This window comes from Echeneis naucrates, chromosome 8 (assembly GCF_900963305.1).
Source record: "Echeneis naucrates chromosome 8, fEcheNa1.1, whole genome shotgun sequence".
NCBI classification, from domain to species: Eukaryota; Metazoa; Chordata; class Actinopteri; order Carangiformes; family Echeneidae; genus Echeneis; species Echeneis naucrates.
Genome location: NC_042518.1, coordinates 10,356,315 through 10,383,361, shown reverse-complemented (window position 1 = coordinate 10,383,361; position 27,047 = coordinate 10,356,315). Strand labels below are relative to the sequence as shown.

Sequence of the window (27,047 nt, the reverse complement as noted above, 5' to 3'; positions counted from 1 at the left end):
GGCTGACATTCCTCACACACACACACACACACACACACATTTATAAGTATATATATTATAAGTATTAACTCTAAAAATGTCATGTCATTTAGCTGACTACTTTCACTTTTGAAACTTTGGCCCATCACCATCACATAGTGATAATAACAAAGGCAACAACATGAAAATTGGATGGCTCTGTGCTCCAGGACAGACCGAAGATAGAGAAGTGATTTCACTTCAGTAAGAATCCAGCAGGTGGCTATCTGACCCGCTTGCTGTGGAGGGGCTGGCTGGCTGGCCTGCTGTCTGATTGACTGGTTGGACAGGAGTGCCACACAGGAGAGGTTTTATGACACTCACTATAGATCAAAGTCCACTTGTGGGTTTCAAACAACCATCAGTCCACTGGGGCCGTCTGGCCTGTCAGCAGTGTATGTCTGATCTTCTGATCTCTGCCACAATGAAGATCAGGCTTCACTGACTGCGGACTTCAGGTCGCACCGACCAGAATGGACCTGCCTGGGCATCACCCACAGGTGCCCCACACTCTTGCTCACCACCCTGCCAGCCATCCGGACCACCTGCTCAATTTGGAAGGATCCTCAACATGTGAGTGCTAGATGTAAGTGCACTATGGGTAGATAGTGCTCTATTGGGTAAGTGTCGGAAGAGCTTCTTTGAACTTGTTCAGTGTAATGAACGAACATTTTAGATATCTTTTTTTAAAAGTGTGGCCATAAACCAGCGTTTGGAAATGTTTGGTCATGCTGTGGCACGTAGACCTTCAGCACCTCTACATGAAAATACAAAAAAGGAAGGCGCACTTAAAGCAGTTTAACGCTGCAACAGGTTTTCATTTGACCAGGCTCCTGTGAATTTCTCAATCAGTTATTATCAGATGAATTATGTAAGGGTCATATCTTTGATCATTGTCAAGCGAATCATGCATTGTGATAAGGTTCTTCTTTTTCTCAACAGCTGAGCAATAAAGTTCATCAGATGGCACACTTCCATGTCAGCATCTTAGCAATCCGGCTTCTCCTGTAATATTACCTGCACATCTGCAAAACCAGATTATGGTGTTTTGTCATTGTTTGTTAAAAAAAAACAAAAAAACTCCCTGGTGACACCGAAGGAGGCCGAACGTTTGTGTCATACTGGACATTTTATTTAATGGTAACTGTGGTGTCATTCTCCAGCTCAGGAGTTACAGCCAGAGCCTGAAGGGAGACCAGAGTCAGTGGAAAGCTGTCCGGTGTGTGGAGACAAAGTGTCAGGATACCACTATGGACTGCTCACATGTGAAAGCTGCAAGGTCAGAGACTATTTATTTTCTAAATAAGAGCCAAGAAGCATTCAGCAAATGGCCATCGTGACATATCGTTGGATTAAATTCTATTATTTCTGTAACATGATGGTGTTTTCAGTAGTCAAACAGGGCTCTCCTGTAATGTGCAGAAATTGAAGTGACAGCCTCAGTCTTCTCTTTCTCTCTCTACAGGGCTTCTTTAAGCGCTCTGTGCAGAATAACAAGCATTACACGTGTGCAGAGCAACAGAGCTGCCCCATGGACCTTTCCCAGAGGAAACGCTGCCCCTCCTGTCGCTTTCAGAAGTGTTTGGCAGTGGGCATGAAAAGAGAAGGTACCCACCGACAATATGAACCCATCTGAACAGAAACAAACACAAATAATCTCTTACACAAACGTACACTTTTGCTTCATTGAAACACACCATGGTCTCCTCTGTCATATGACTTATCTAAGGAGTTATAAACCTGAACTGCCTGTTACGACCTGGACACAATGACTTTGTATTGTTGAGCTAAGCCCAGATCTCAAAGCGGAGTGGACATATTTTCAATCATCTCTAGTATTTTTCGAAATCTTATGGTAAAAAGCTTTAATTTGTTTCATGTCCTCTCAACAGCTGTAAGAGCAGATCGCATGAGAGGTGGCAGGAATAAATTTGGCCCTCTGTATCGATGGGACAGGCAGATGAAACAGCAAAGGGTGAATCATCAGGCAAACACTGCTCCCCACAGGATCAAGATGGAAACTACGCAAACAAACAAGGTTACAGCTCCAAATGACCCCCAACAAATGAGCAGTGGCACAAGCACTTCTATGTCCTCTGATGCTTTTCATCAGTACCACGTGCTTCCCTCCAGTATGGGGCAATCAGGAGTATCTATGCCTCTGGACTACACAATGAGTGCAGACAGGGGGCTTACCTCTCCATCGTTGCCCTGTCCTGGACTGCACCACCGCACATTTCCTGGATTTGTCCCGGAGAGGAGAGAAATGGATTTAAGCTACAGCCCGCCAGCTCCTGCAAACTATCCAATCCACCCAACCCCAAGCAGTTCACTTACACCAAGAAGCACGCCAGCATCGTCCCCTCGATCAACGCCAAGGTCCACCACCCCTCTCCCTCAGGTGCTCATCCAAACTCCAGACACTCCATCAACATCCACTATCACCACCAGCTTCCTGGAACAACTCCTGGAGGGGGATCAGGATGAGAGCCAGCTGTGTGCCAAAGTCCTTGCCTGCCTGCAGAGGGAACAGGCCAATCGAGGAAAGCATGACTGCCTCAATACATTCAGCATCATGTGTAAAATGGCCGACCAGACTCTGTTTGGGCTCGTAGAGTGGGCCAGGAATGCTGCACTTTTCAAGGAGCTCAAGGTAAATCTTTTGTTATTTTTATTTTTTTACAAAAGTAGAAACTTCAAACTAACTGCGTGAGCAGAACTCTAGCATTTCCATTTTAATATGTGATGGATGCTTACGTGAGGTCAGAGCTTGTAGCCTGCTGTAATTTGAAGTGACATCAGATGAACCATTTATGCCTCCCCACAGGTGGAGGACCAGATGGTGCTGTTGCAGAGCTGTTGGAGTGAGCTGCTGGTCCTGGACCACCTCTGTAGACAGGTGATCTACGGCAAAGAGGGCTGCATATATCTGGTTACGGGACAACAGGTACATTTTAACACTTTCGATAGAAGAAACTATATTCTTATGATATTAGAGTCAGTGTGGTGATGCACTTGTTATATTTCTCTCTATTGTAATGCAGATTGAGGTGTCAACAATCATCTCTCAGGCAGGAGTGACCCTGAATAGTTTGGTATCGAGGACCCAGGATCTGGTGTCCAAACTTAAGTCACTCCAGTTAGACAGACACGAGTTCATATGTCTCAAATATTTGGTGCTGTTCAACCCCGGTGAGCTTTTCCTTTTTAATATCGAGTGAAAATTAACACCTCTTCAGAAGTAGCATATGACATATAGATATTTCACTCACCTTTTAGTTTAACTTTTTTTTTTCCCCCTGGTACTACGACTTCTGATTGGCAAATTGAATGTATATGAATGTGTGGAGCATGTGTTGATGATGAATGTGCATGCACCTGTCTAGATGTGAAGTCAGTGCACGGCCGCAGGCAGGTGGAGTGCACCCAGGAAAAGGTGAACAGGGCCCTGATGGAGCACACCCAGCGGACAAATCCAGGGCACTCAGACAAGTTTGGCCAGCTGCTGCTCCGGCTGCCTGAGGTACGGAGCATTAGCCTGCAGGTTGAGGAGTATTTATACCAGCGCCATCTTCTGGGAGATTTGCCCTGCAACTCTCTACTCTCTGAGATGCTCCACACCAAGCACAACTGAGCAGGTGGTGCAGGAAACGTTCACTGACTTTCAGATACATGCGTCCTCTGTGCTTTGGATCATCGTCTGTAACAGCTCTCATGACTTTAGTCACAGAAGTGATGACACCCAAGATCAGCAATGGGAGATATTTACTTTTACCTGTGCCATAGTTTGTCCAAGTTCCCGTTATAATAAGTGTTACCACAGCCACACCACCTTGCATGTTTTGTTATTTTTGGTGGGGGGGTTGTCACTATTGCAGTGAGATTTCAGATCCAAGCACCACCATGGTGTTTTTAATAAGCATGAAGAGCTCTTGTTCAAAGAAGAAAGCATCATTGAATAAAAAAAAAAAAAAAAAAAAAAATCCCAAAGGTTTTGTACATGCCTAAGTTTTTTTTATATATTAAATATATTAAATATATATATATATATATATATATAAATAAACAAACAATAGCAATAATGCAAATGGAGAAATAAACATGGGAATGAAGAAAACATAGATGATTTAAAAAGTTTTAATTGTCTGGTCCAGTTGCGACATGATAGTCAATTTATGAAAATGAACATACATAATGTGCTGGCACAGATAGAGGAAAAAAAAAAAAAAAACAAACAAAAAAAAAAACATAAATGTTATGACATCTTCTATGACATGAATGAGTGACTCACCACCTTAACCAAAAAAAAGCCATTCAACTGTAGAAACTGAAACTAAACATCAAACGCATCTAATGCAAACCAAATAAATACGTCTCTGGGTGATGTGAGGATCTCTAGGGGAGAATTGCACAGAATCAAAATAGTGTTAAACTACCACATGCTACTCTTTATAAACACATAAATACAAACATCCAGTTATTACATATGCACTCCTCCACGCACACTTTCAACCAATCATCTTAATTGCTTTTTTTTTTTTTTTTTTTTTTTAAATAAACACTGCTCTTGACATTTTTTTTTTTTTCGCACTGGAATCTCATTCAAACAATACAACTGTTGGAGGCAGTCAGTAATTTCAGAGAAGACAGCTGCAACCCAACAGCTGCTGTAGTGCTAAAGGCTCAAAAGGTGGGCAAGAGGGATAATGTCTTTCAGATCGTGGGGTGATACTGAACCAACTCCAAGAAAAATCCAAGGTCAAGTGTTTTTTCTAATAGTGTGGACTGCCAGGGGAGGGAAAAAAAAAAAAAGTTTTGCATTCACTTTTCCCGGCTATAGAGAGAATAGAGAGAAGGTGAGATGTTACAGTACTACCCTTTATAAAAACTGCTTCGAAACAGAGACATAAACAGGGAATCATGTAATAAGAAACAGAGTCCTAGTGACCTAATGTATTTATTAATCCCTAGACAAAAGGTTTCCGCAACTCTCATCTTTTTTTGACAATTTCTTCATTCTCATTCACTCATTCTCATGTCAAACACACATCTCACTAATGCTCAAGCAGCAGGCTAGCTTATTCATAGCTTACAAAGGTCAACATACTTTTACAAATCATTGTCAAAAACAAAAAATAAATCAAAATAATCAGCATTCAGTATATATTAAATTAGCATTGATTATCATTTTCACACAGAGCTATATCCAAGTAATAATAAACATGATAAAGCTCTCCTTCATGTCTCCAGTATTTTTCTTTTTCAAGATAAGCTCAGATATCGTTTCAATTCATCACGTTTAAAATAAGAAAGCAGTTTTAAGAGGGGGAAAAAAAACCAAAAACATTAATTTCATTCTTTTCCAGCTCTGAAAGGCTGAAGCGATTTGTCCTGCAAAAACATGTCAATGTAGTATAAAAAAAGAAAACAAAACATCCAGATGTCTACAGCTGAAGGAGAGTGGTGTGGAGTGCACTGACTGTGGGGGCACAGGCAGTTTCTTGGTGTGCAAGTCCACTGGCAACCACAGTAGTCACCGCCACTGCAGCCCACAGAGGAACCACCCACTATGGTATTTTCTGGTCCTTACTAACCAGTAAAAACAACCCTGAATGGAATCAGTGGTTAGTGTGTGCCCTACATTCATATAGCAGAGTTACCTGCTGTTCATTTTCAGCTGAGATCTCCTATCAGAACTGAGATGAGCCACTTTTCTTGGTAGGCTGGAGAGAGAATGAGCCCTGGAAGAAAAGGAAGATTAAAAAAAGAAGAAGAAAAAAGCAGCCAAAGGAAAAGCAAGCAGAACTAAGAGGGACAGGAACTACTCTGGCCCAAAATGCCGTTGTGTGGGCAAAGGCAGTATGGTTGTCTCCTCTTTTTCTTACCAAAGAGTCGCAAAAATGACTCTGGGGCAGGGTAAGGTAAGGCATGGGGAGGTAGGGTGCGAGAGAGAGAATCAGTTGCATTACATTTTACAATCTAGGGCCAATCAGAGGCTCTCGAAATTTCTGTAACTATGTTGGCAGAATGGGTGAGTGATTGGCTCTTTCTCTCGCCATGTAGAGTTGACTGGATTGTTCTTGGGGTCCAGGTTGATAAGCTCTGTCATGCTGTTCATTGGTAGCTGATCTGGGTAGTGAACGATGTCAAGTGTCTCACTGGCCAAAATTCAGGACAACACGAGTTAACTTCTGAGTCAGTTCCCTGAATAGTCACATCTCTACCCATGTTGAGTCTTTTATTTGGGGGTGCCGAGCTTTTTCGGAGTTCCTGGTCGCTTTTGCCAAAAGTGACCAGGAATGGTGAAGGCGTCAACACTCATGGACATGGTTTTGGACGGGATGGCCGTGAACTGCTTGCGGTCAGAGCTGTACTTGTAAATGGATTCTACCATCTCAGCTGTAATGATACGGGGACCAATGCCAGTGAGCCGTGCCATCTCCTCTGTTTCTGGATTCATGGTGTAAACTGCTCGGAATTGGCAGCTGGAATCTCTGAAGAGGATGAGGAAATGATTGGCCGTGCTCTTCTCCATTTCCTGAAGAGGGAGCCACAGACACAAAAATACCTAGTAAGGGCAGCTCTTTCACTTCCTTAATAGACTCTGATGCAACATGAAGGCTTACCTCCACAATCTTGTTTTTCTGTGGTTCATTGACCTTTCCAGCCAGGCAGCAGCGAGTAATAGCATTATGGATGATAAATTTGTTGGACTTAAAGCTAGGCTCCTTGTACAGCTTTGGTCCTACAAGATAAAGCATTTCTAAAAGTCATGGACCCAACAAAACACCCCGTGATGGATTAACTAAGAAAATCAATCAAATCATATCAAATACCTGTATATTCTGGGATTGATGCGGGGGAGGAAATAGTTGAGCCAGTCTCCCAATCCCTGTCTCCGTTATGAGAACTTGTTCGTCTTGGTGACATTAGTCGGGAAGGAGAGTGGGAACGGCTGGAGGGAGTCAAAGACATATTTTGAAAATAAAAGTCATAAATAGATTTTGGGACTGTATGTACATGCTCCTTTACCCCAAATAACACCAATCAGAAATTTTGCTCTACAGGACCTGCGGCTGGTAATTATTAATTATTAATGAATTATTATACTTATTATTCATATTATACAATTATACTTATGCATTTCCTAAACTCATCATCATAGTAAACTAATATGGTGTAAAAGAAATGTTGGCGTTCTTTATGACTTTAAATATTCCCTGCAGTGTTTTTGATTGGATAGTACATTTTAAGGGTTAGGGTTAGAATAAGCTAAGAAGAAGCCAATGTCAGTGTCCAGGTTACCTCGGAGACTTCCTAACAGACAGGCCACCAGAGTCATTAGCCATAGATGACAGGTTCATGGTTGAGTGGGAGTACACTTTGTTTAGTTTGGTGCCTAGAGGATAGAATGGAAAAATGGTATTGAGAAACCAGGAGCATTTCTGATGAGAGGATATGATGAAGACCTGAGTGAGTTAACGTTAGAACTATTTACCCATGAAACCCTTGACAGGGCTTTGAGAGAGTACAGAGTCATCTCTGAACACAGTCTTAGGTCTCTGTTTCTTGACACCACGAACCGTGGTGGGTTTCTGCCTAAGAACCTTGTCCAAGTCCTCCATGATCTTCAGCTGCTGTCTCCGTTCATACTCCTGCCTTGTGAAATCTCCTCTACGCTGGGGAGTTCCCTCTACTGGTGGGGTGCGTGATGCAGGAGGTGTGCCAGGGGTCTGGGGTCTGTCCTCACTCTTATTCCCCCAGCCCTCAATTATCATCCACTGAGGTTTGCTGAGAAGATATTGATAATAAAGATAATGCATTAAACTTCAGTGGCTCACTCTGCCATTGCTAAACCAAAGGCAATGAGGAGACAGGTGGTCCACCAAGCAACAACAACAATTTACCAAAGATGGGACAGTAAATAAATGAAACATAATAATCAATTATATGTTGCCAAATGCGAGACATGAGATGACACAGCCTTGATTTGGTTAGAAATGCAGGTGAAAAGAAAAGGATCTCACTTAGATTCTTTTTCTTTTTCCTGCTCCAGTTTGCGCCGTTTCATCTCTTCTGCTCTCTTCTGCTGTTTCTCCAGCAGAGCTGCTCTTCGCTGGGCCATCTCATCTTCCGGTTTCTCCTTGTCATCCTAATTTAAAAAAAAAAAAAAATCAAATAAAGAGACATGTATGTGTGGACCTAACAAAAACAAAATTTTTAGAATGGAACATACAGTTTCAATTATTAATCACCTACCTTGAAGAAGAACCCAACACCTGGTTTCAGCTCTGGCTCCGTCCGGTCACTCATTGAGTCAGAGAAGGCATCAGCTGGTACGTCATCGTCCTCCCCATCTCGCAGAGCAGACAGGGGGATTTCGATCAGGCTACTGCGTTTGCCGTTGGGCATCCCTGCTGGGGCATCGCTCTCAAAGGAGCACTCTGACGGGGCTCCAGAGCTGTAGCCCCCACCTGTTTGCCCTTCCTTCTTAGGAAGTGGACTATGCAGGGATCCTGCCTCCAGGTCCATGCTAAATATACTGTGATCATCAATGGAGCCTACCTCTGATAGGGCGTCATCAGCAGTAGGACGGGGAGTTGCGGTAGGTGTTGGTAAGGGGGTTATGGCTGGTGTGGGAACAGGAGTTGCTCCAGCTGAGCACAGCTCATCTAAGCTGCCAGAGTCGCCAAGAGAGAATGAGGATGAAGTCTGGACTTGGGATTGCCAGGGGTTTACACGTCGAAGGTGGGGGATGCGGTCCACATTTTGGGGTGGGGTGAGAACTCTGGATAGTGTTGGGACCTTAATATCTAAGGGACGACTGTGATGGTGGTGTTTAGGGCTTTTGGGTGGGACAGATTGGGCTCTACGCTGGACATGGGGGGATTTAGGAGGAGTGGTGTGGTTTGCGATTCTGCGTGATGCAGACGGAGATGAGGAGGCAGAATTTAAATCTCGAGTCGATTCTCGAGACATGCGTGCAGAGGGACGGGCTTGGGGGGGGGTTTTAGGGCTCGCTGGAATAACCCAGGACTTGTTGGGAGTTCCAGCCTTTTTGTTTATTAGCTGGTTTTGCTGCTCAGTCAACCGTTGCATGTCACTTTGCAAAGAGCTAAGAGCTGCTGTCAGCTTTGAGACAGCATTGTTATAGTCCCCTAGTGGAGCCATCATTTTCTCCCCTGGGATCCCCTGGGGGCCCTTATCTCCTGGTGTTCCTGCCTTCTCTTTGCAGTGACCTACCGGCTTGTTGAAGAGTCCCCCTTTAATATTACCATCATCCTCCACTTGGGGGTGCTGTTGATCTTGTTCCTGTTGCTCTTCCTCCTCCATACGAGCAAGTCTTTCTTCCAATGTCAAATGAGAGAGGTCTTCTTCTGTGGATGAGGTGCTGACCTGGCCATTCCCTCCCTCGCTTTCAGCTTCGCCTTCTCGCTGCTCTCTCTTTAGCTGCATAAAGGCACTCTTCCCCAGTCTCTGCCGGTGCTTTGCAAAAATGGCCTCAATGCGTTTCTTCTGCGCCTCAATGGCTCTGCGTTTTTCTTCAAGCCGAGCTCCCAGCTCAGACATTTCATTATTGAGCTGTGGGCTCTTGCTGGGGCTTTCTTCAGACTTTTGAGCCCATGTAGTCATCTGAGGAGAAGAGTCGCTGACTTTTGGAGAGTCTGGAGTCTGCTTCTTTTTACGTTCAGCAAAGCTGGTCATCTTCACCCCGCTGTCAGACTCCCCTCTGCCATTTCCCCTAGCAGAGTGTGCACCCACAGCTGGTGTGGATGGAGTGGACTGAGCCTTAGGCATGTCTTCAGACGCATCAGAGTCTACACTGCCATCTCTCAAAACTGAGTCGTCATCTCGTGAACATTCAGAAGTGTTCCTGGTGCGAGTGGGCTCCCTGGACTCTCTTGTGGGCCGGTACATCATCCCTGAGCGAGTAGGGGCGGAGCAGCTAATGGCTGCTAAATTGCTGTTATGTCTAGAGCTACCAGGGTCATCAGGAGAGTGGAGGTAGAAGCCATCAGGAGCACCATCAGGGTGTAAACGAGGCTCCATCTTGCTTTCATTGTGGATAATTTGAAGAGCCTCCTCAATGGTTGGCAGCTCTCCTGTTTCAGTCCCTGCAAGCCCATTCTCCTCTGCCACCCGTGGAACACTAGGAGCCTGGGTGGCCCATGAAGCCCTCTGCGGGCCGTTGGGACCTTGGGGTTTATTAAGCAAATGGCTAAGGTCTTCAGGAGGGGTGTAGGGAACTCGGGTAATGTTTTGGCCTGCTGGGTTGAGTTGATCTGAGCTCACAGAGCGTGTTATCACAGGGTTGCCCATTACAATATCCACATCACTATCCAGGCCAAAAGGAATGCTGAAGGACACTGCAGACAAGGGGCGGCTAGGAAGTTTAAAAAAAAAAAAGAAAGAAAGAAAGAAAAAGAAAACAATAATTAGACAATAAAAATCAGTGCATTACACAGTTTTTAAATGTAGGTAAATATATGAGGTCTACCTGAGGGGTTTTTTGCTCCATGACTTTCCAACTCCTTCTATATGAGACATTGAGGTAGACTGAGTCAAAGGTCCTGAGTACAATGGGGGACACACAGACATGTAAAGGCATGCACACCACACAGGGATGCACAACATATAGGATGCACATAATCAAGCAAACAATATACAAATAATAATGAAAAGGATATGTACAAAAACTTGAAAATATTGGGACAAGTGAGAAAACAAGAGTACATGAAACAACTGAAACAAACAAGCATTGGGAGAAAGAGGTGAAATTATAGAAATAAATGTAGGTGAAGTAACAATGAGAGGGAAATCTTAATTTTACCTGACGCAGGAGAGGAGATTGGTAGGAAAGGCTTCTTGAAGATTGAAGGGGAGGTACTGCAGGGAGAATAAAGAACTTTTCAGTTCACACAAGTGGATCCAAAGAGTACATCAGATGACACAAAAGAATAGTAGTACTGAGAGAGCTTCTGTACCTGTTACAACTCAAGCTACTCTGTGTTGCTGGTGTAGATCCATCTAATAAAAAAGGAAACCATCAAGAGACATATTTAAATACTTGATTATACAGTATTTGGTAAACAACACCAAATTAGTAACACTTACCTAACGTGTTAATAGGCTGAACAAATTCTGGCTTTCGCACTTCAAACCAGCTCAGCAGCTCTGCCAGGAAACTCATCAAGTTGAGCTAAACATATCAAACAGAATGAAATCCGGCAATAAGTAGACAATACAGAAGACAACTTCTTGTTAATGTGTTATTCAGTTAGTTGATGATCAGGCGTGTAAGAACAATTACCTGAAGCTCCTGCGGTGTGTACAGCATGTCCTCCAGTGCTAAGTAACAGCAGGACTTTAAACAGCTGTCACAGAACTCACGAATGACCTGCAGGTTGTACAAACTGTCGGCTACAGACATGGAGTCCTTCATACACACGTCTTACAGAGAGAGAAAAGAATATTAAGGTGTTACAAATAATAATTATTATTATTATTATTAATAAATTAGGCCAAGGGCTCGAATTCTTCTAAAGTGTTACAGTGTTCGTTGGTACCTTCAAGTCTTAGCAGGCCAGGGCAATAGTAATGTATGACAGCTGCAATAGCACAACCACTGGACAAATGTTTGACTTCATTCACCACTGGAAAGATGGGATTTTGTTTGGACTGAGTTTTATCCTTCCTGTAACGGAGCTAAAAAACACAACAATAGATGAACATGTCAATAAAATACTGCAAAGACAAACAAGTAAAATATTATGGGATATTAGTGTTAAAAACCATCAAAACGACCAAGTTATCCATCAACTATTTTGAGTCCATATGCAAGTAATACATAAAAGAAAATATTAGAGAAAAAGTGTATATAAAGCATAAGAAATAGGAAAAATGAAGGTCATGCGAGAGATGGCTTAGGCGACATATGACTGAGGCAAATCGAGTAACTTAATCAGAGCAGAAAGAGGGAAGGTTCTGTCAGGGAAAAGTGGGACAAATGAGAGTCTCAGGAGGCAGAGAGTGGGGGGAGGAGAGAAAGTGAGAAAGAAATTTTAAAAGTTGTTTGAGGAATGCCCAATATATATAGAAAAACAAAACAGTATCAGAGATCAGCTGACTTCAAGCCTGTCTCTGAAGTCTTCCACACACAAAAACACACCTCTTACACACAGACAACCAGAGGAACCGGTTGTGCAGTGTACACTTTCATGGCTTCAAATAACAATTGTGATGGTTCATGCACCACTTGGGTGTTAACAACAATGCCTGTCATGCCCCTGCTTATGACATTTATTCTGTGACGTGCAATTTAGTGCAGACTACTATGTGATGCAGAGTAGTATTTTCACACCAGCATATGGAGAAATTAAAAACACACCTTCAGACTCTCAGATATTTGCTGGTAAATTTGATGAAGACACTGGAGGGATGGAGGGGCAGGGGGAAGGAGCAGAGGAAAGGAAGAAACTTACAGGAACAAGTTTCCAGTACCAGCGAGTAGGACACTGTCAGAGAGCAGGAGGGATAGGAAATAGAGAAAGACGAGGAAGTGGAGAACAGGAGCACAAGGACAGGTATTAAGCCTACAGTGGAGGAACTAGACAAGGAAGAGAACGGGTTGTGATGACGCTAATTTCTTGACATGACAAGAGTGCCATGTTGACAAAGTAGTGATGCTGTTCTTAATGTACTCTGTCAACCGGTATTTCTTGTGCTTGCAGACTACCTGAGAGTAAAGTCCTGGCAGTGCAGCACAGTCCTCAATAAACCCAATAGATATATGTATTTTTTTTATTATTATTATTTAAAATGCAGGACTTACAGAGGGTTGAACTGGTTGAGGCTCCGTTACAACCTGAGACGAGTCATTCTTGGATCCCTCACTAAGTTCCCTCAGCTTCTGGTTTAACTGAGGACAGGGCAACAAGATACACATGTTTATAAACATTCAGCAATGATTTGTGCCATGTGTTGTAACATTAATAAAACATACTTATTCAAAGATGACAGCATCCTAATCCAAGAAGCTAAATACACACTGGGTCATCTACAACATGACGGTTAAGTGTTCGATGCGAGAACACAATAAATATGTGTGCTTGGAACAAGCACTGTTTCTCTCTGGTTTACTCCTTACCGCATTAACCCAATGAAGAAGAGCATCCTCCCAGCTGGAAGCTCCACCCAGCAGTTCAGCAGAGCCACATGTGTTCACCGCAGTCACCATCTCCATGGCTCCCACAGCCATCAGGGCATCTATCACTGCCAGGTGAGCACTCTGCACCAATCACACGGGAGAGAGATGTTGAACCGCCAGAGTGGAGACAAGTCACAGAGGAGGCCAGACAGCCCAACAGCATAAATCAATTACTGCTAATACAATATTGCTGGGCAATGCTGGCAGTTCTACTGCTCTAGGAGTGCATCGCTCACAGCAAAACAGAAATCATCTTACAAGCAGTATCCTCTAGAGGTCCTCATAAGCCAGCTGTGAGTCAGCAGCAACATTAACAAGCGTTCTCAGCATGCAAACACAACATCAGTGGATGTGAGTGACCTCTGGACTTATGGTTGTACAATCATTAAACCATTAAAGAGCCAGTGGTTCTGTAATGTGGCAACATGTGTGCTCCCACACTGTCATTGCTTAGCTGCCCTCCCTTCATTTTCCTTCTCTATCCTGTGCACTTCCCGACTCTTTTGCGCAGTAAAATATTGCTGTATGACTCATGTGTATGGGACTGCAGGATAAAATGACGCATCGTAACTAGATCACCAGGAAGCAAAACAAAGGGCAGCTTTCTCTGTAAGAAACAGGTGTCCCATATCTTTTTCTGCAGTTTTGGTGTATTTGCTAGAAAAACCTAGTTACTACACATCTGGTTTTTCCCCACACATACACAACAAGCAAACAAAAAACAGTCTGGCTTACATAGATTTTCTATTCCTGAGCATTTTTATCCAACAGACATTTTGTCATAGTTGTGAGACCGTTACTGTGTTCTCTCTAATGGCCAGAGCCCATTAAAACACACCAACAACATTATCAGCTCAGTCAGAGAGAATCTCTTAACTCTCTAAACCGGTTAGCTCATTAGAAGTTGTGTTCCACTTGTGCCATAAAGTAGAAGCCAAGAGTATTTAAATGATTCAGATACTCAAACTATGTGCTTCGGCCTTTCTTTCATAATGACAGATGACTAATTTATTCCTGGGTTTCGTCATGATAGCACACCTGTCCTTTGCCTTCTTTATCAGTATATTTAACAAATGATCCTTCTATCCTTCTCTCCTCTATCTGTGTCACCTTGTAGCTTCCATCCCACAGCAGCACTGGGGCCCCCTCTCTCTTCACTACTGCAAACTGAATCAAGCTCCTTGTCATAATAATTAATTCTGATCTGCAGAGGGGGCAGGCAAGTCGCAAACAACACATTCCTGTCATGGGTCCACTCCTACAATCTTCAACCTTTGGTTTTGAGCCTAATCTGTGCAAATCAGTGCCTGTTCCCTTTTACTACTTACAGATTCCACTTCAGGGGCCAGACATTCTTACTCTAACCTCTTATGTTGCCCCTGCCCCTCTGGCTGATGGCAGTCCAGCTGCGTGCATGAGCCCTGTCTGCATGTCTGCCTACTCAACCCTGATGCAAAGTGCTGACCTGGACAGACCCAGCGCTGGGGCAGGCAGGACAGGCTATGCCAGCAAAGGCTTGTCAGATAGCATTGGGCCAAGCACTCTGGATGTGCTGCAGTCAGACACCAAGAGCCATGTGGCTTTGCCTGATGTGCCCTCCCAACACTGTTGCCAAGACAAGAACTGCTGCTTATATGGTGTATGCTAAGTTTCAGTGTCTTTAGCACAGAGTGGGACAAATTATGTGACATAGCAACTTGAGTTTCAAAGAGCTACCCAAGATTTGACTCATTCAGAACACAAATATTTAGGAGTGATTAATCAAACAAAGGGTATTTAGATTAAATTGTATCATTTATCAACTTTCATTTTGTGAATACACAAATCTATTGTAATATCATGCTATGAACATTTGTAGACCAAAATAAGGCATCTGTGCAAATTGTATGTGTGAAGAGTTCTGTCTGATGGAAACTAACTAACGAGAAGAAAGTCAATTACTTACGGATTAAATAACATTACTAACATAACTGAACTAATTCTGTCTTTGCTATGTTCAAAACAAAATGAATGTAGGAACACATTTTTGCATTCAGCCACAACTAATCATAGGTAAGAGTCATCATCACAGTGTGAAACGAGAACAGATGAATAGAAAAAGAAGGAATGCACACAAGACACTGGCAGACTTGGTGAAAGTGGTCAACCTTATTGTCACAGTGTACAGTAATTATTCACATAATTCATGACTAAAGTGCAGAATGAAAGGACTGGAGGGGGAGGGGGGGTGCTGCTCGTGGATTTTTCTTTGCAGGAGAGCTCACTAAGCTAAATCACAAGTCTGCCTAATGAGAGGGGAAAGAGGAGCAACTCATGAACACACAGCGCAGACCCTGCCAGATCACCATAACAACCAACCAGCTGACCCACAATGCATCTCAACACAAGCCCAACCGCAGCCCTGCTTCATGCTCCTGGCTTAGCACTGGCCCTGTGCTCGGAAACATCCAGCCAGCCAACAGTTAGCAATCTCCCAACTGATGTGACACTAAGAGGAAAAATTAATACCCCGTCAATTAACCCCATCTATGTGAAACCTTCATGGCCTTATTTGGTAAATCTGCTTACATAATAGTATGAACAATGTTCCAAAGTACCTAGTGGATCAGTAAGTGAAATTATGATTGGGGAAAAAAAAATCTGATTATGTCTGAAATATGACTTAACCCCATCCCCTTACCCTGCCTGGTGTCTACTGAGGGAGGAGAAAAACAGGGATCAGGGAGGTCTGGGGCCCAGCATGGGATTTTAGACAGGAGGTTATACTGTCATATGAATGCTTACATGGAGCTGTATATATATAAGCAAGAAAACTCTGTCTAGAATAGTTTTACGCCAAACTCATTAAACATATGGTGAATATTAATTACTGCTCAACATCAGTTTCCCATCAACACAGACCCAAAGCACAACAAATACTGTTAGATGATGGTTAGTGTTTCTGATAGTCTGCCACTTCTGTTTTCAACTAAGCTCCTGACCCATGCTCACTTGAGCAGAAACCTGCTTACACAGCAGTATGATTTAAGACTAAGTGTCAGTGCCGATCCAAAACCAACACGGACTTACTAAATGACTTACTTTGTGACTGTGGGAACAATTCCTTAACAGTGCAATCAATTTCACTTTGTTTTACACAGATAATTTGACGATATTCTAATATCCAAACCAATAGTGGATGTAGCATATTAGTAACATGTTTGATTATGAGAAATATTAGGTGCATGGTGAGTCAGTGGTCATCTCTGGCGTGTCATCCAGTCGTGGATGATGACGTTCAGTCTGCATGGCAGATTATCTCTAATCTTTACAGATCTTTATCCTCAATCTCATGAGGGATGGGGGTTGGGCTATACCACCAGAAGGACAGTTACCATTAAGATACAGCAAGTTATCAGTAAGGCAGTCAGGATGTACCTCTACAAAGCTTTCCCTTCAGGAAAGGACACAGCTGGTAAATACACTGGTGCAGTCATGGGCTGTGTGAGCAACATAACATAATTGGGGGGAAAAGAAAAAAAAAGCTACAGTCTATAGTATATATAGCATATAGAATTATTGTAAATATCCCAAATACCCAGTATACACAAATTTACAGAGCACACAATATATATTGAATTAATGATTTAAAAAATTGTACAAATAAAAGAAAAAGGCATATTCAAACTGTTCTGGCCATCATTAATAAAGCTCAACTAACTGAATAGAATTAGTATTTAACTAATTCATATTCGTATAGTATTTCATAACTTAACATAAAAAAGATAAATAAAAAACAAGTCTGAGACAGTAAACACACAGCCTTTCTTGCATCTTCTGAGCTTATTTGGTTAAAAGCTTGAGTTGAACCTCTCATTACATACAATTAAGAGGAAGCTGGCACTGGCTTTCAATCGTCTAGATCACACAGTTCATGTCATTCATTTTCTTCCTGAATGTTTTTGGATCTAACTATTAACTAAGGAATTTCAAGGTCTAGCAGTAGGCCCAAACAGGAAAAGCTTTTTCATCCTGTAGCAGCAGTTTACAGTCTCTGGCAGAGAATTATTACAGTAATACTTAGGTGGGCTCTGATATATCTGTTTTTGCCCTACATTGATCATGGCACCAGGAGGTCCCAGGCACCCTACACTGGCATTAGTCCATCAACCCAAGCCAGCATGAGCATCTCTATGGGTTAGGATAAACCTACATCCCAGGATTTTTAGATGAGCCAAATGTCACAACTGTTACTGATAAACTGTGTGGTGCGTGACAGGAGTCGGTACTTGTGAGATCAAGCATGACTCAACATACTTTGATCAAAATGCCTTCCATGTTATCCTCTTGTTTGACACATGAAGTTGAAGTGAAGTTGTAGCATGCAGCAGTGCTGCAGCAGATTCCTGTCGTTCCAAAGCCGTTTACTGGCCAAGACCCACAATGATGCTCCATCCTTCTAAAGCTGCAGCAGCATGACCCACTTTCCTTGTTTGCCACACTGAAGGTACAGAGCCAGTCAGTGGCAGACAATTGTTGAAAGCAGCCCAGGGCGAGCAGCTGCAGGACTCATACAGCATCTGCACTAACAGCACATGCAACATCCACAGTAACAGCCAAAATAAAAATTTCCCAATTCAAATTTAAAGCTGAGATGGATCAATGTTGCCAAAGGAGCAACAACCAGAGCTGGCATGTACACAAATAGACTTCATGCAAACATAAATGAAGACAACAGCATGCATGAAAAAGATTGACTTTGCTATTAGATCCTGATTGCTGATGCTGTAAATTGCAGTCATTGCCACTTCAACTAAAACTTTTAATCTGCTTATTCTTTCAAAATGTTTTGCCGTTGAGGGCTTTGCTGGATACTTTGGTGTGAATTGACACATCTGTCAGGGCAGGTGGTTGAACATCGGAAAATCCCCCAGGGGTACAAAGCAGGGCATGGTGAAGGCTGCAATTGTCATGCTTGGATTTTACATTTATACTTATTTTGTTGTGCTATGTGCAAGCATTAGTAAGCATTCGAACTCACCTTCGAAATATTAACAGGCCAACTCCAATTACCGCTAACTTCTTTGCTATCTGGACGATGTGAAACGCCAAACCTTTCAAGGATTTCAGTGTATCAACACCACCGTGTCAAACAATTTTCCACTAAAATCACCCATACAGATCCCTAGAGACTTTCTATGCATGTCAAAAAAAAACCAGCTTGTACAAGCATGGAGCAAGATGTTAGGGAAATGGATTCATATTACTGTTTGTCAAAGTAACCAGTATGAAAGGGAGGATTTATTGGAATTCAGTTACAGTGAGTAATAGTTTTCTAATTTTAAAAGCAGTACATGTTTCTTAAGACATAAAAGCTCCCTTCTTCATTAAGAGTGTTGTGATTCCTTATAAAGTAGCCAAGCTCGCTTGATTTTCAGGCTGAAGAACATGCAGACACAGGAGGGAGAGAAAGAGAGAGACTAAGTCAAGGACTAAGAGGACAAACCAGTTCCTCCTGAATTAACTCACTGGACCAGCAAGCAGTACTCTCTGAACATAGTATCTAAAGTTTCATCCCAACTGTTAAGCCATTGTTCTGGTATGGCCTGTTTATTGTATTGATTTTCTCTCCCTCTCAAACCCTGAAATTAAAGTAGTCCTCCTGTGTGTCACTGGGACTGCCCTAGCCCAAGCAGCTGGATCCACTCATCCTCTCAGATCAGCGAGGACAGGGTAGGGGGTGGGGTCTGAGTTGAATGGGTGGGGGTCTTTTTGATGCCTTTTAATCCCTTGAATCACAGCATAAACAAGCTACTAAATCAACAACCAGTCCCACTCCCCCTGTTCTCTGCGGGCGCCTGGATAGCAGAGCATCTGGTTCACAGGGGGTCAGACTTACATTAAGCTATTCCTACCCAAAAACACCAGCCATTCAGGTCACTACCTACAAAAACTGCTTGCGAGAATAGTATAGTCTCATCACTTGTGCTTTAACACAAGCAAATGATCCTATGACCTACACATTACCATTTTGATGGGTTTATGCCGCAGATCTGCGTCAGTCACTAGCTTGTCGTCAGCTTTGGAGAGCATGCCTTTCTGTCCAAGGACCTCCAGCAGTGCATTGTTGTCTTTGGGCTGCGCCTCAGGTCCGGTGCCCTGCAGTAACAGGCTGTAGGTCCGGCAGTAGAGCTCTGAGGATTGCAGAAGACGTGTAACTGGCGGTTTAAGGTGCTCCTGCTCATACTGGTCGCAGTAGAAGGGGTCACGCAGCTCTGGAGGGACATTTTCTACCGAGAGGAAAAACATAAACAGGGTTAATAGGGTTCTTAAAGCAGTGGGGTTACAAGAACATTGGGTGTGGAATTTAAAAATGTGATGATGGATATCAGTTCTGTATGCTGTGAAAATTAGAGCAAGTTCCCATTAGCAACATTAGGAAACCTGCATTTTGCCAGTTTAGTGGCAGATTAGGACAGCTGGTGTATTCACTAGGACTATAATCATATGAGTGAGTAGAGGAAAGCACGCATCAAGGTCAGTGGGCCATGATGAGATCAGAGCTTGGCATCTGCAGATTACAAGATGCTCTGCCACTTGTTTCTTCCCTTATTCTTTAAAAAAAAAAAAAAACAAAAAACAAAAAACAAACATCTGTCATTTCAATTTTGCACTAATCTTGAGATGCGTAGATCTCCGATTGAGGTGTACAACCTGAAAAATATCAAAGGCAAAAAATCTGTCTCGCCCCAGATAAAAGTGTAGAAAGTCAATGTAGATGGATGGAAGATTGCTAAATAATCTGTTTGGACTGGTTCTCCAGTTTTAAAGTCGATACAGTTTGAAGAAAATTATCCAAAAAAAAAGCAAAAAACAACACACTTGACACACCCTCAGCGAAACTGGTTTCTCTGCATTCAGATCAAGCTAACAGCAAACTCAATAGGCTGTGTCACTGTGTAAACACACAAGAATAAGCATATCACTGTTTTAAACAGACATTGAGAGGAAAAAAAGTAGACAAGCTCAAAAACCAGTAGCTTTCCTGAAAAGACAAAAAGGCAAAGTTGACAGTAATGTGTGTTTATAACTGCCTAAGATTGTACTTAACAGAAAAAAAGGGGTCATTACAAGGGAGGTGTCACTACATGGTTGTATCATTATAAAGTCATGTAGGTAGGTTACATCAGGCAACAAAATAAAACAGCCAGCTTCAGAGGTGAGACAATGCCCTGTTCTCACTCCACAGTCACTATAAATGCTACACTATATTTTCAGTCACGCCATATGGTCCATTTTGCTGTAAATATGCTCCTGTGTGCCAAAAGTACAAGTGCACTACACCTTTATTCTTTGGTTGAAGTTTTTAAATAATAGAACTAAAAAAAAAAAACGATGACGTATATGAACTAAAAGAATAACTTCACCAGAATGCAAAGCAGGATTCAAATAACTCAACTCAGTGAGATGAGAAAGCTCGATATATGCATGATTTTCCTATGAGACAGTCTGCCCATGAATGACTTTGTGTCTCACAGAGTATATCACAAAGGAAATGTGGGACAAATTTATAAAAGAAAAATCTATACACAAATTCCCAAAGCTTGGTATCAGCAAATCATAAAGAGCACCAGTAACTGGACAAAGACAGAACAACTACTGTGAGAAAAGTAAAAATTAAATACGGTACAGCCAGAAGAATGACCAGCTGCAAGCCAAAAAGTAGTGAAAAGCCTAATGTTATTTATCGCTACAACCTCAGGGGAAACAAACTGAGAACAAACTTGTGTTTGCATACACTCGGGCAAAAGGCTCTGTCACTTTCTGAAGTTAAAGGGTCAGTGTTTATCTACTAACACTGGGTAAAATGCCTAAAGTGTGCAAAGCTTATTAACAGGCTACCACACATTCATATTGTGCAGGCAGGTAGATCACTCTTCAAATCATGAGCTTAAAGCACCAATGAATTTGCCATCTACTGCAGATTTGGACTCAGTTTTAATCCCTACCATCTGTATGATCTCTGTGTTGGAGCTGACCCTCACTTCTTACCTGTTTGTGTAGTATGAAAGCAAAATAATTATTCCCCATCCACGTCCCATTGTTATTATGACAACAAAAGGACAATGGAGAAAAACAACAGCACCTTTTCACCCAGCCAGTATGAACAACATTTAGTCTAGTATTTAGCATTGGTGCAGCCTGTTCCACAGTGTTAGCTCCTCTCTGTACTGACCTGCATGGCTTATCCTGCTGATAACAAGAGCCATGTGTCCTTCTACCTCATTGACTGATTGAGCTAGCATGCTGGTCATGTCGGAGTCACATAAGCACACGTGTCTGAGAGTAATCAACAAACCAACATGAACACATTTAAAGAAAAATTGGAAATCAATCACAGTTTAAACCAAACTGGCGGCCTGGGAAGTATAACATCAGACAAACCCAATGCTCACCACCAATTTACATTTAAGTGTAACAATTATGCTTGGATTTGAAGGTTGCCACAGTAATGGTGAGCATTAAGTAGCTCTCACCAGTGACAACATAGCACAGAAGATTACACAATCTTCAATATCAGGCATCTTACTGGAACAGTTTAAACAATTCCTAACAGCTCAAATATGCAGACATATGCAAGGTTTGAATACGAGCAGGACATATTTTCCACCCACATGTCAAATTTAGGCATCAGTCCATGCCTTCCTAAATGTTGTTGCTTCACTAATTTTATTTCATGCTTCCATTTGCAGGGAACACTTTCCAAAAATTGATAACGAAGAATTAAAAGTGTTTTGATTACTTGCTGCAATTTCATGATCCTCATTGGAAAATTAAGGTGTAAACATCCTCATCATGTGATGGAAAGGATCAAACACAGATGATTATAGGCTCATTTTAGAACAAAGTAGGCACTGTTTTGTTGCCCCTAAATCTAACAGGGGTGAGAGGGGCAAAAGTAACACTCTACATAGCATGTGACCACTAGTTCAGAGAAAAATTCTGATGCCAACAAAAACATTAAATAACAAGACTTCATTTGACCTACCTACACCTTAAGATTGTTCTATTCCACTTGCAATGACATTTTTTCCCTAATTTCAGCACATTCTAACAGCATGCTATGAAACATTCATATACATTTATATTTATCATATGATCATCATCAATAAATTTTTACCTGATTGGACTCTATTCATCTGCTCAGTTGGTTGGATTGAGAAACATACATGCACATCGGATCAATAGGCAAACATCTGACAGTGTATTTTCAGAAGGAAAGAGGAAACACTTCAAGTTCTACAAATGAGGTGCCCCATCTTCACAGGTCCACTTACCATAAATAAGACATTACGAATCCTGTGCGCCCCGCAACACATTACCACAGGCAGCACTCTTGTATGACACAAGCACAGTAGCTTGAAATTGCATTAAAGGCTCAGTGCAAACAAAAGCACATCCTATAGAGACACTAACATTTAATGCAATTAAAATGTAACAGGGAGCTACTGGACTGGCCAAGTGTGTAGGATGCATGTACCTTGCCGAAGCATTGTGAAGTTAGTCTTCAACATTCAAGCAGATCTGCATTTACTGTATTGCAGTTTATCTGACCTTTGACCTCTCTGTGTAGTGTGGCAATTTACTTCTCTTACAATAATGTAATAATTATTTTTAAACATTCTATGCTCTGGGCTAACTTTTCAACTGTACAAAGACATATTACTTAAAACTGTTTACTTAAAACAAAACAGTTTCATATGGTGCACCAATAGAACTTCTCCTTTTTGAGTAAACAATAAGAGCAAGACAACATCCTCCTTACGTCCTTGTCATTTGTTGACTCACCATAGTAGCCTTGAATGGGAGAGGATGAGTAATCATTCCAATAGGATTTCATCTGATGCAAACAGCTTTGTAGCTAGGTGAGGCTAACACGCTAAAGAAACAAATGTTTTTTGAAACTTGCAGCAACAGGGTGGTTTGGTTTCACCACAAAAAAAAAAAAAACCAAACAAACAAACAAACAAAACAAAACCCCAAAGACAATGATGGGCCAAACTTGGAATGCTTCAATGAAAGCTGAGGAAGTAATCTTTTCATAAGTGCCAATTAGATTGTTTGCACACTAATTAAAACACACATAAATTACAGAAGCAGGATTTTCTCAAAAGGAGGCCCAAACACACACACACATTTACATTTATGAATATGAACAAGTTGGGTTTATAGGAATGTATTTACCATTTCAGCAAACCAGTGATTCAACAGTTTCATAACCTATTCCAATACAAAGGCACAAACTAGTTAAATTCATCATCAAATTATCCGTCATTGCGTCATTGCTCCTTCTCCTTCTCCTTTGATAGAAAACATTACATAGAAATAATATGTCAGGGCATTACAAAGGCCCATTACACAGCATGTCTGAACGTCTGATAAATATAAACCAGCTAACTTCAGTACATAAGAGCATGTAATCTCACATGCAATTATGAGGTATCATGCTGCTTCTTAACAATATTATCATGAAACTCCAAACATGGGCAGATCAAAGTCTATAAGGAAAACCTACTTTGTCTGCAGTCTGTTGCTAGAACAAAGAATTATTTAAAGGACAGTGTTGTGTTTCTTTGGCTAGAGTAGACAGGAATTGAATGTTGCAGTCTCTTATTTAGCATTTAGAGAGCAATATTGGGTAATGTGTTACAACAATTAGAGGTGGCTACCTTTACATGATGGGTTTGGTTATTTGAGATGAGGGTTAGCATTTTGCTGCAACATGTTTCTGCATACTGTTTAAATATTGCTATTTCAGTCAAAGCCTATAAAGAGCTTTCAGATGATTACTTTCTCTGAATAATGATCTGAGACATATAGCACATAGTCCACATGAAAGTTCATTTTGCACAAAGACTCAGTGATTAAAAATATCACCTTTTGTCATGATTATCTTAATTGACCTGGAAGAGCTGGGGACCAGATGCCCTCCCGCTGTGCTATCTGTTGTACTGCACAGCTGAGTTTCTGGGAATAGACTTGATGATGTCACCTCCATCTTGCAGGAAACAATCACAAGGGCCATTGAGTTGATGAAGACAAAACTGCACATCGACACAGTCTCAGCCTTTATATTCATGTAGCTCAGCATGGAGGGTGACTTTGACCAGAGGGTGTGGTTGAGGTGCTAAACAGAGTGCACAGAGCAGCCTGAGCCTTGGGCTTGCCTGGGATTGTGTAACATGCAAGTCATGTTGTTAAAGTAAAATAGAGTTCACCCTGTACCCTTTCCAGCCAAAAGTTAAAATAAGTCTGTGTTTGAAACCTTGACCATTAACTTTCAGCCCAAGCATTTATTTACTGGCACATCTGAGGAAAATGAATGTGTCCTCTTAGTTTTACATGACTTCAGTGGTTACAGTAAATTGGTGAAAGTTTATATGAAAAACAATGCTCTATCATTACACTGACCTGTGTAGTCTTCTACTGAAAAGGTTCAAACGCAACAAGAAAAAAAAAAAGGAGCTCACCATCAAGTCTACTTCATATAGGTCTATATCAGAGTCTTCTTTTCCAAGGTCTCATCTTTCCCAGATAGGGAACCAAAAACAAACCAGACTTGTTATCACCTCAGGGTCTAAGCTGACACTGTCCTAAGTCTCAGGAAACCAACCGCTGTCTTGTGATTTGTGGTCTATCCAACAGAATGACTTTTTATTTTCTTTCCTAGGTGGGTGTGTTTGGCATGACAGTGGCTGGATGGCTCCTCACAGGCGCCTCTTGAGGTTTGTTGACTGAAGCTACTGGAGGGGCAGCAGCCCTGGTAAATTGCAAAGGTCTGCTCAGTTTCTCTACTCACAGCACAGCACAGCCAGCTATGGCGCGCAGATAATTATGAATTCTTGAAAACTGATGCTCACACTGTGACTGGTACTGAAAGCCATCTAAGCTAAGCTCCAGGTACCTTGTTAAGGGGAACTGCAAGAAAGCAGACCAAGCTGGACTGCAAACGTCTGACGGCCAGAAATACGACAGAATGGTTTGGCGTGATAAGGCCTAGGGAGGAGGCCTGATCCTCTGACACACACACACACACAGACAGACATAAACACATACCTATAAATGTGACCACCCATTGACTGAGAACAAATGACATGTGTCAGAGTCTCACAAAAAAAAAAACGCACGCAGCGCCCGGTTGTCCCCCTCCTTTCATATGCTGCTCTTTGTGCTGGAAATTGCTGAGCTACACGCACGCACGCGCGCGCACACACACACACACTGCAGTTCCCATACACGCATGTGCCTTTAGCTGCACCAGTGGAGGGAGAATAAACAGGATAAACACAAAAACAAAAGGATTGTGCCGTTCGGCTGACATTGTGACTCCGCAGGCCCGCAGCCTCCACTCAAGCCTACCTGCACTGCCGTAGGACTTTGCCAGCAGCCAGCCGACACTTGCGCATATTTTTGCTTTAGTACAGTCATACAAATCCAATGGCTTTATGTCTGGGACCACAAAAGTCTTCCTCATGGTGGGAGAGTCCACCATGGCGAGTGTGTGGGTAAAAAAAAAAAATGGGAAGCGGTGCTGGCAAAAAAAAGAGGCTACAACAGTATAAAAATATTCAGGTAGTCATTCTCCTTCAGCGGACCGCTCCACAAGAACCGGACTTGGATTACGGATGTAGCGAGGAAAAAAAGGTTTGGTCGGGAAAATATCCGTCCCGGAGCTGCTTCCGAGTCCTTTCTTTTCTGTTTGGTTTTGGAGACGAAATCCAATCTGAATGACGTCTGACGACCTCGTGAAGCCCCGAGCGGCCGGGTTACTAGAAAACACCGCACTATTCCCGTCGTTTTTTGCCCTTCTTCGTCCGCATTGCTGTGTGGCCGGTCCGCTGCACGGAGCTCCACTGAGCCTCAGCCGATGACTGACGACCAGGTGCTCCACACCGGCGTCACTCACTCAGCCCGCCGTCCAATAGGAATCAAGCTTTGGCCAAGAAAGGGGCGGGATTTCCCGGTGCGGACGCGGAGCGGAGGTGGGGCTGAGGCGGGGACTGCTGCTACAGGTGCATCCCCCCGGCGCACAGGTGAGCGCCCTAAGGTGCACCTTTCCGACAGGGAAGGTCAAACAGCCAAAGGTGACCCCCAAATTATTGATTTATTCATTTTTGCATCAGACATTTTATAACTGTAAGTCGTGATATATGCAAGAGGAAGCATTAAGATCTTTCTTTTATGTTGCAATATCACCGTTAAAAATGACTCCGTACTGGATTGAAAGTATCAACAAGATTATTTTATGTTGCTTTGTTGTCTTTATGTACTGCCACATATTCTCTCATATTGCTTTAACGCAGTTTGCGAAATTTTCCCTTAGATTTAGATATAAGCATGGTGGGTAGCAGGTTACAAGGTCAAACCCTTAATCATTCAATGTAAACGTGGATATTAGTCCATTATTTGGAGCCATCAACATAAAGTGCAAGAGCTGCATTTAATGGGGCTTTTTTTTTTTTTTTTTGGTATAGCGTACTGCCTGCAGTGTTAAAGACGCTACACAAGCAAAAGCAGAGTTAACATACAATAAAAGGGAAACTAAATGTTTACATTTATTCTAATCCTAGAGTTTTCTCTTTCCAATAGTTTTGGAAGTATTACTTGCAGTATCACCATCCATATTGGAAAACAGAAACCTGAAGGGTGACTCATCACATGATGTTGCTCAAAGTTCCAAGAGCCCTCCATGCGCCTCACTGCTGTAACTTTTTAAGAGGATTACCTCTCAACTACGTTAATCTAATAATGAAAGAAACAATTTCTTCCCAGTCAGTATTTG

General features: G+C 42.3%; 2 protein-coding genes across 4 annotated transcripts; one reads left to right on the top strand and one right to left on the bottom strand.

Annotated features, from left to right (window-relative positions):
• Positions 1–491: 491 nt before the first annotated feature.
• On the top strand, positions 492–3,776 carry nr5a5 (nuclear receptor subfamily 5, group A, member 5). Its single transcript, XM_029508663.1, has 7 exons — positions 492–591; positions 1,182–1,297; positions 1,484–1,625; positions 1,911–2,671; positions 2,846–2,965; positions 3,063–3,210; positions 3,405–3,776. The coding sequence occupies exons 1-7, from the start codon at positions 492–494 to the stop codon at positions 3,650–3,652; spliced, it is 1,635 nt and encodes a 544-aa protein (XP_029364523.1). The 3' UTR covers positions 3,653–3,776.
• Positions 3,777–4,547: 771 nt separating this feature from the next.
• camsap3 (calmodulin regulated spectrin-associated protein family, member 3) lies at positions 4,548–26,123 on the bottom strand. 3 transcript variants are annotated; one of them, XM_029508642.1, is made up of 17 exons: positions 25,625–26,123; positions 19,232–19,494; positions 13,166–13,306; positions 12,851–12,937; positions 11,586–11,724; positions 11,330–11,469; positions 11,134–11,218; positions 11,004–11,046; positions 10,850–10,905; positions 10,517–10,589; positions 8,278–10,402; positions 8,046–8,170; positions 7,517–7,809; positions 7,324–7,417; positions 6,855–6,973; positions 6,645–6,763; positions 4,548–6,556 (listed from the first exon to the last, which is right to left on the bottom strand). In XM_029508642.1, the coding sequence occupies exons 1-17, from the start codon at positions 25,755–25,757 to the stop codon at positions 6,257–6,259; spliced, it is 4,335 nt and encodes a 1,444-aa protein (XP_029364502.1). In that variant the 5' UTR covers positions 25,758–26,123; the 3' UTR covers positions 4,548–6,256. The 3 variants fall into 3 exon arrangements, with proteins under 3 accessions (XP_029364502.1, XP_029364503.1, XP_029364504.1); XM_029508643.1 differs by having other exon boundaries at positions 10,517–10,553; XM_029508644.1 differs by lacking the exon at positions 25,625–26,123 and adding an exon at positions 24,736–24,874.
• Between the last annotated feature and the right edge of the window lie 924 nt (positions 26,124–27,047).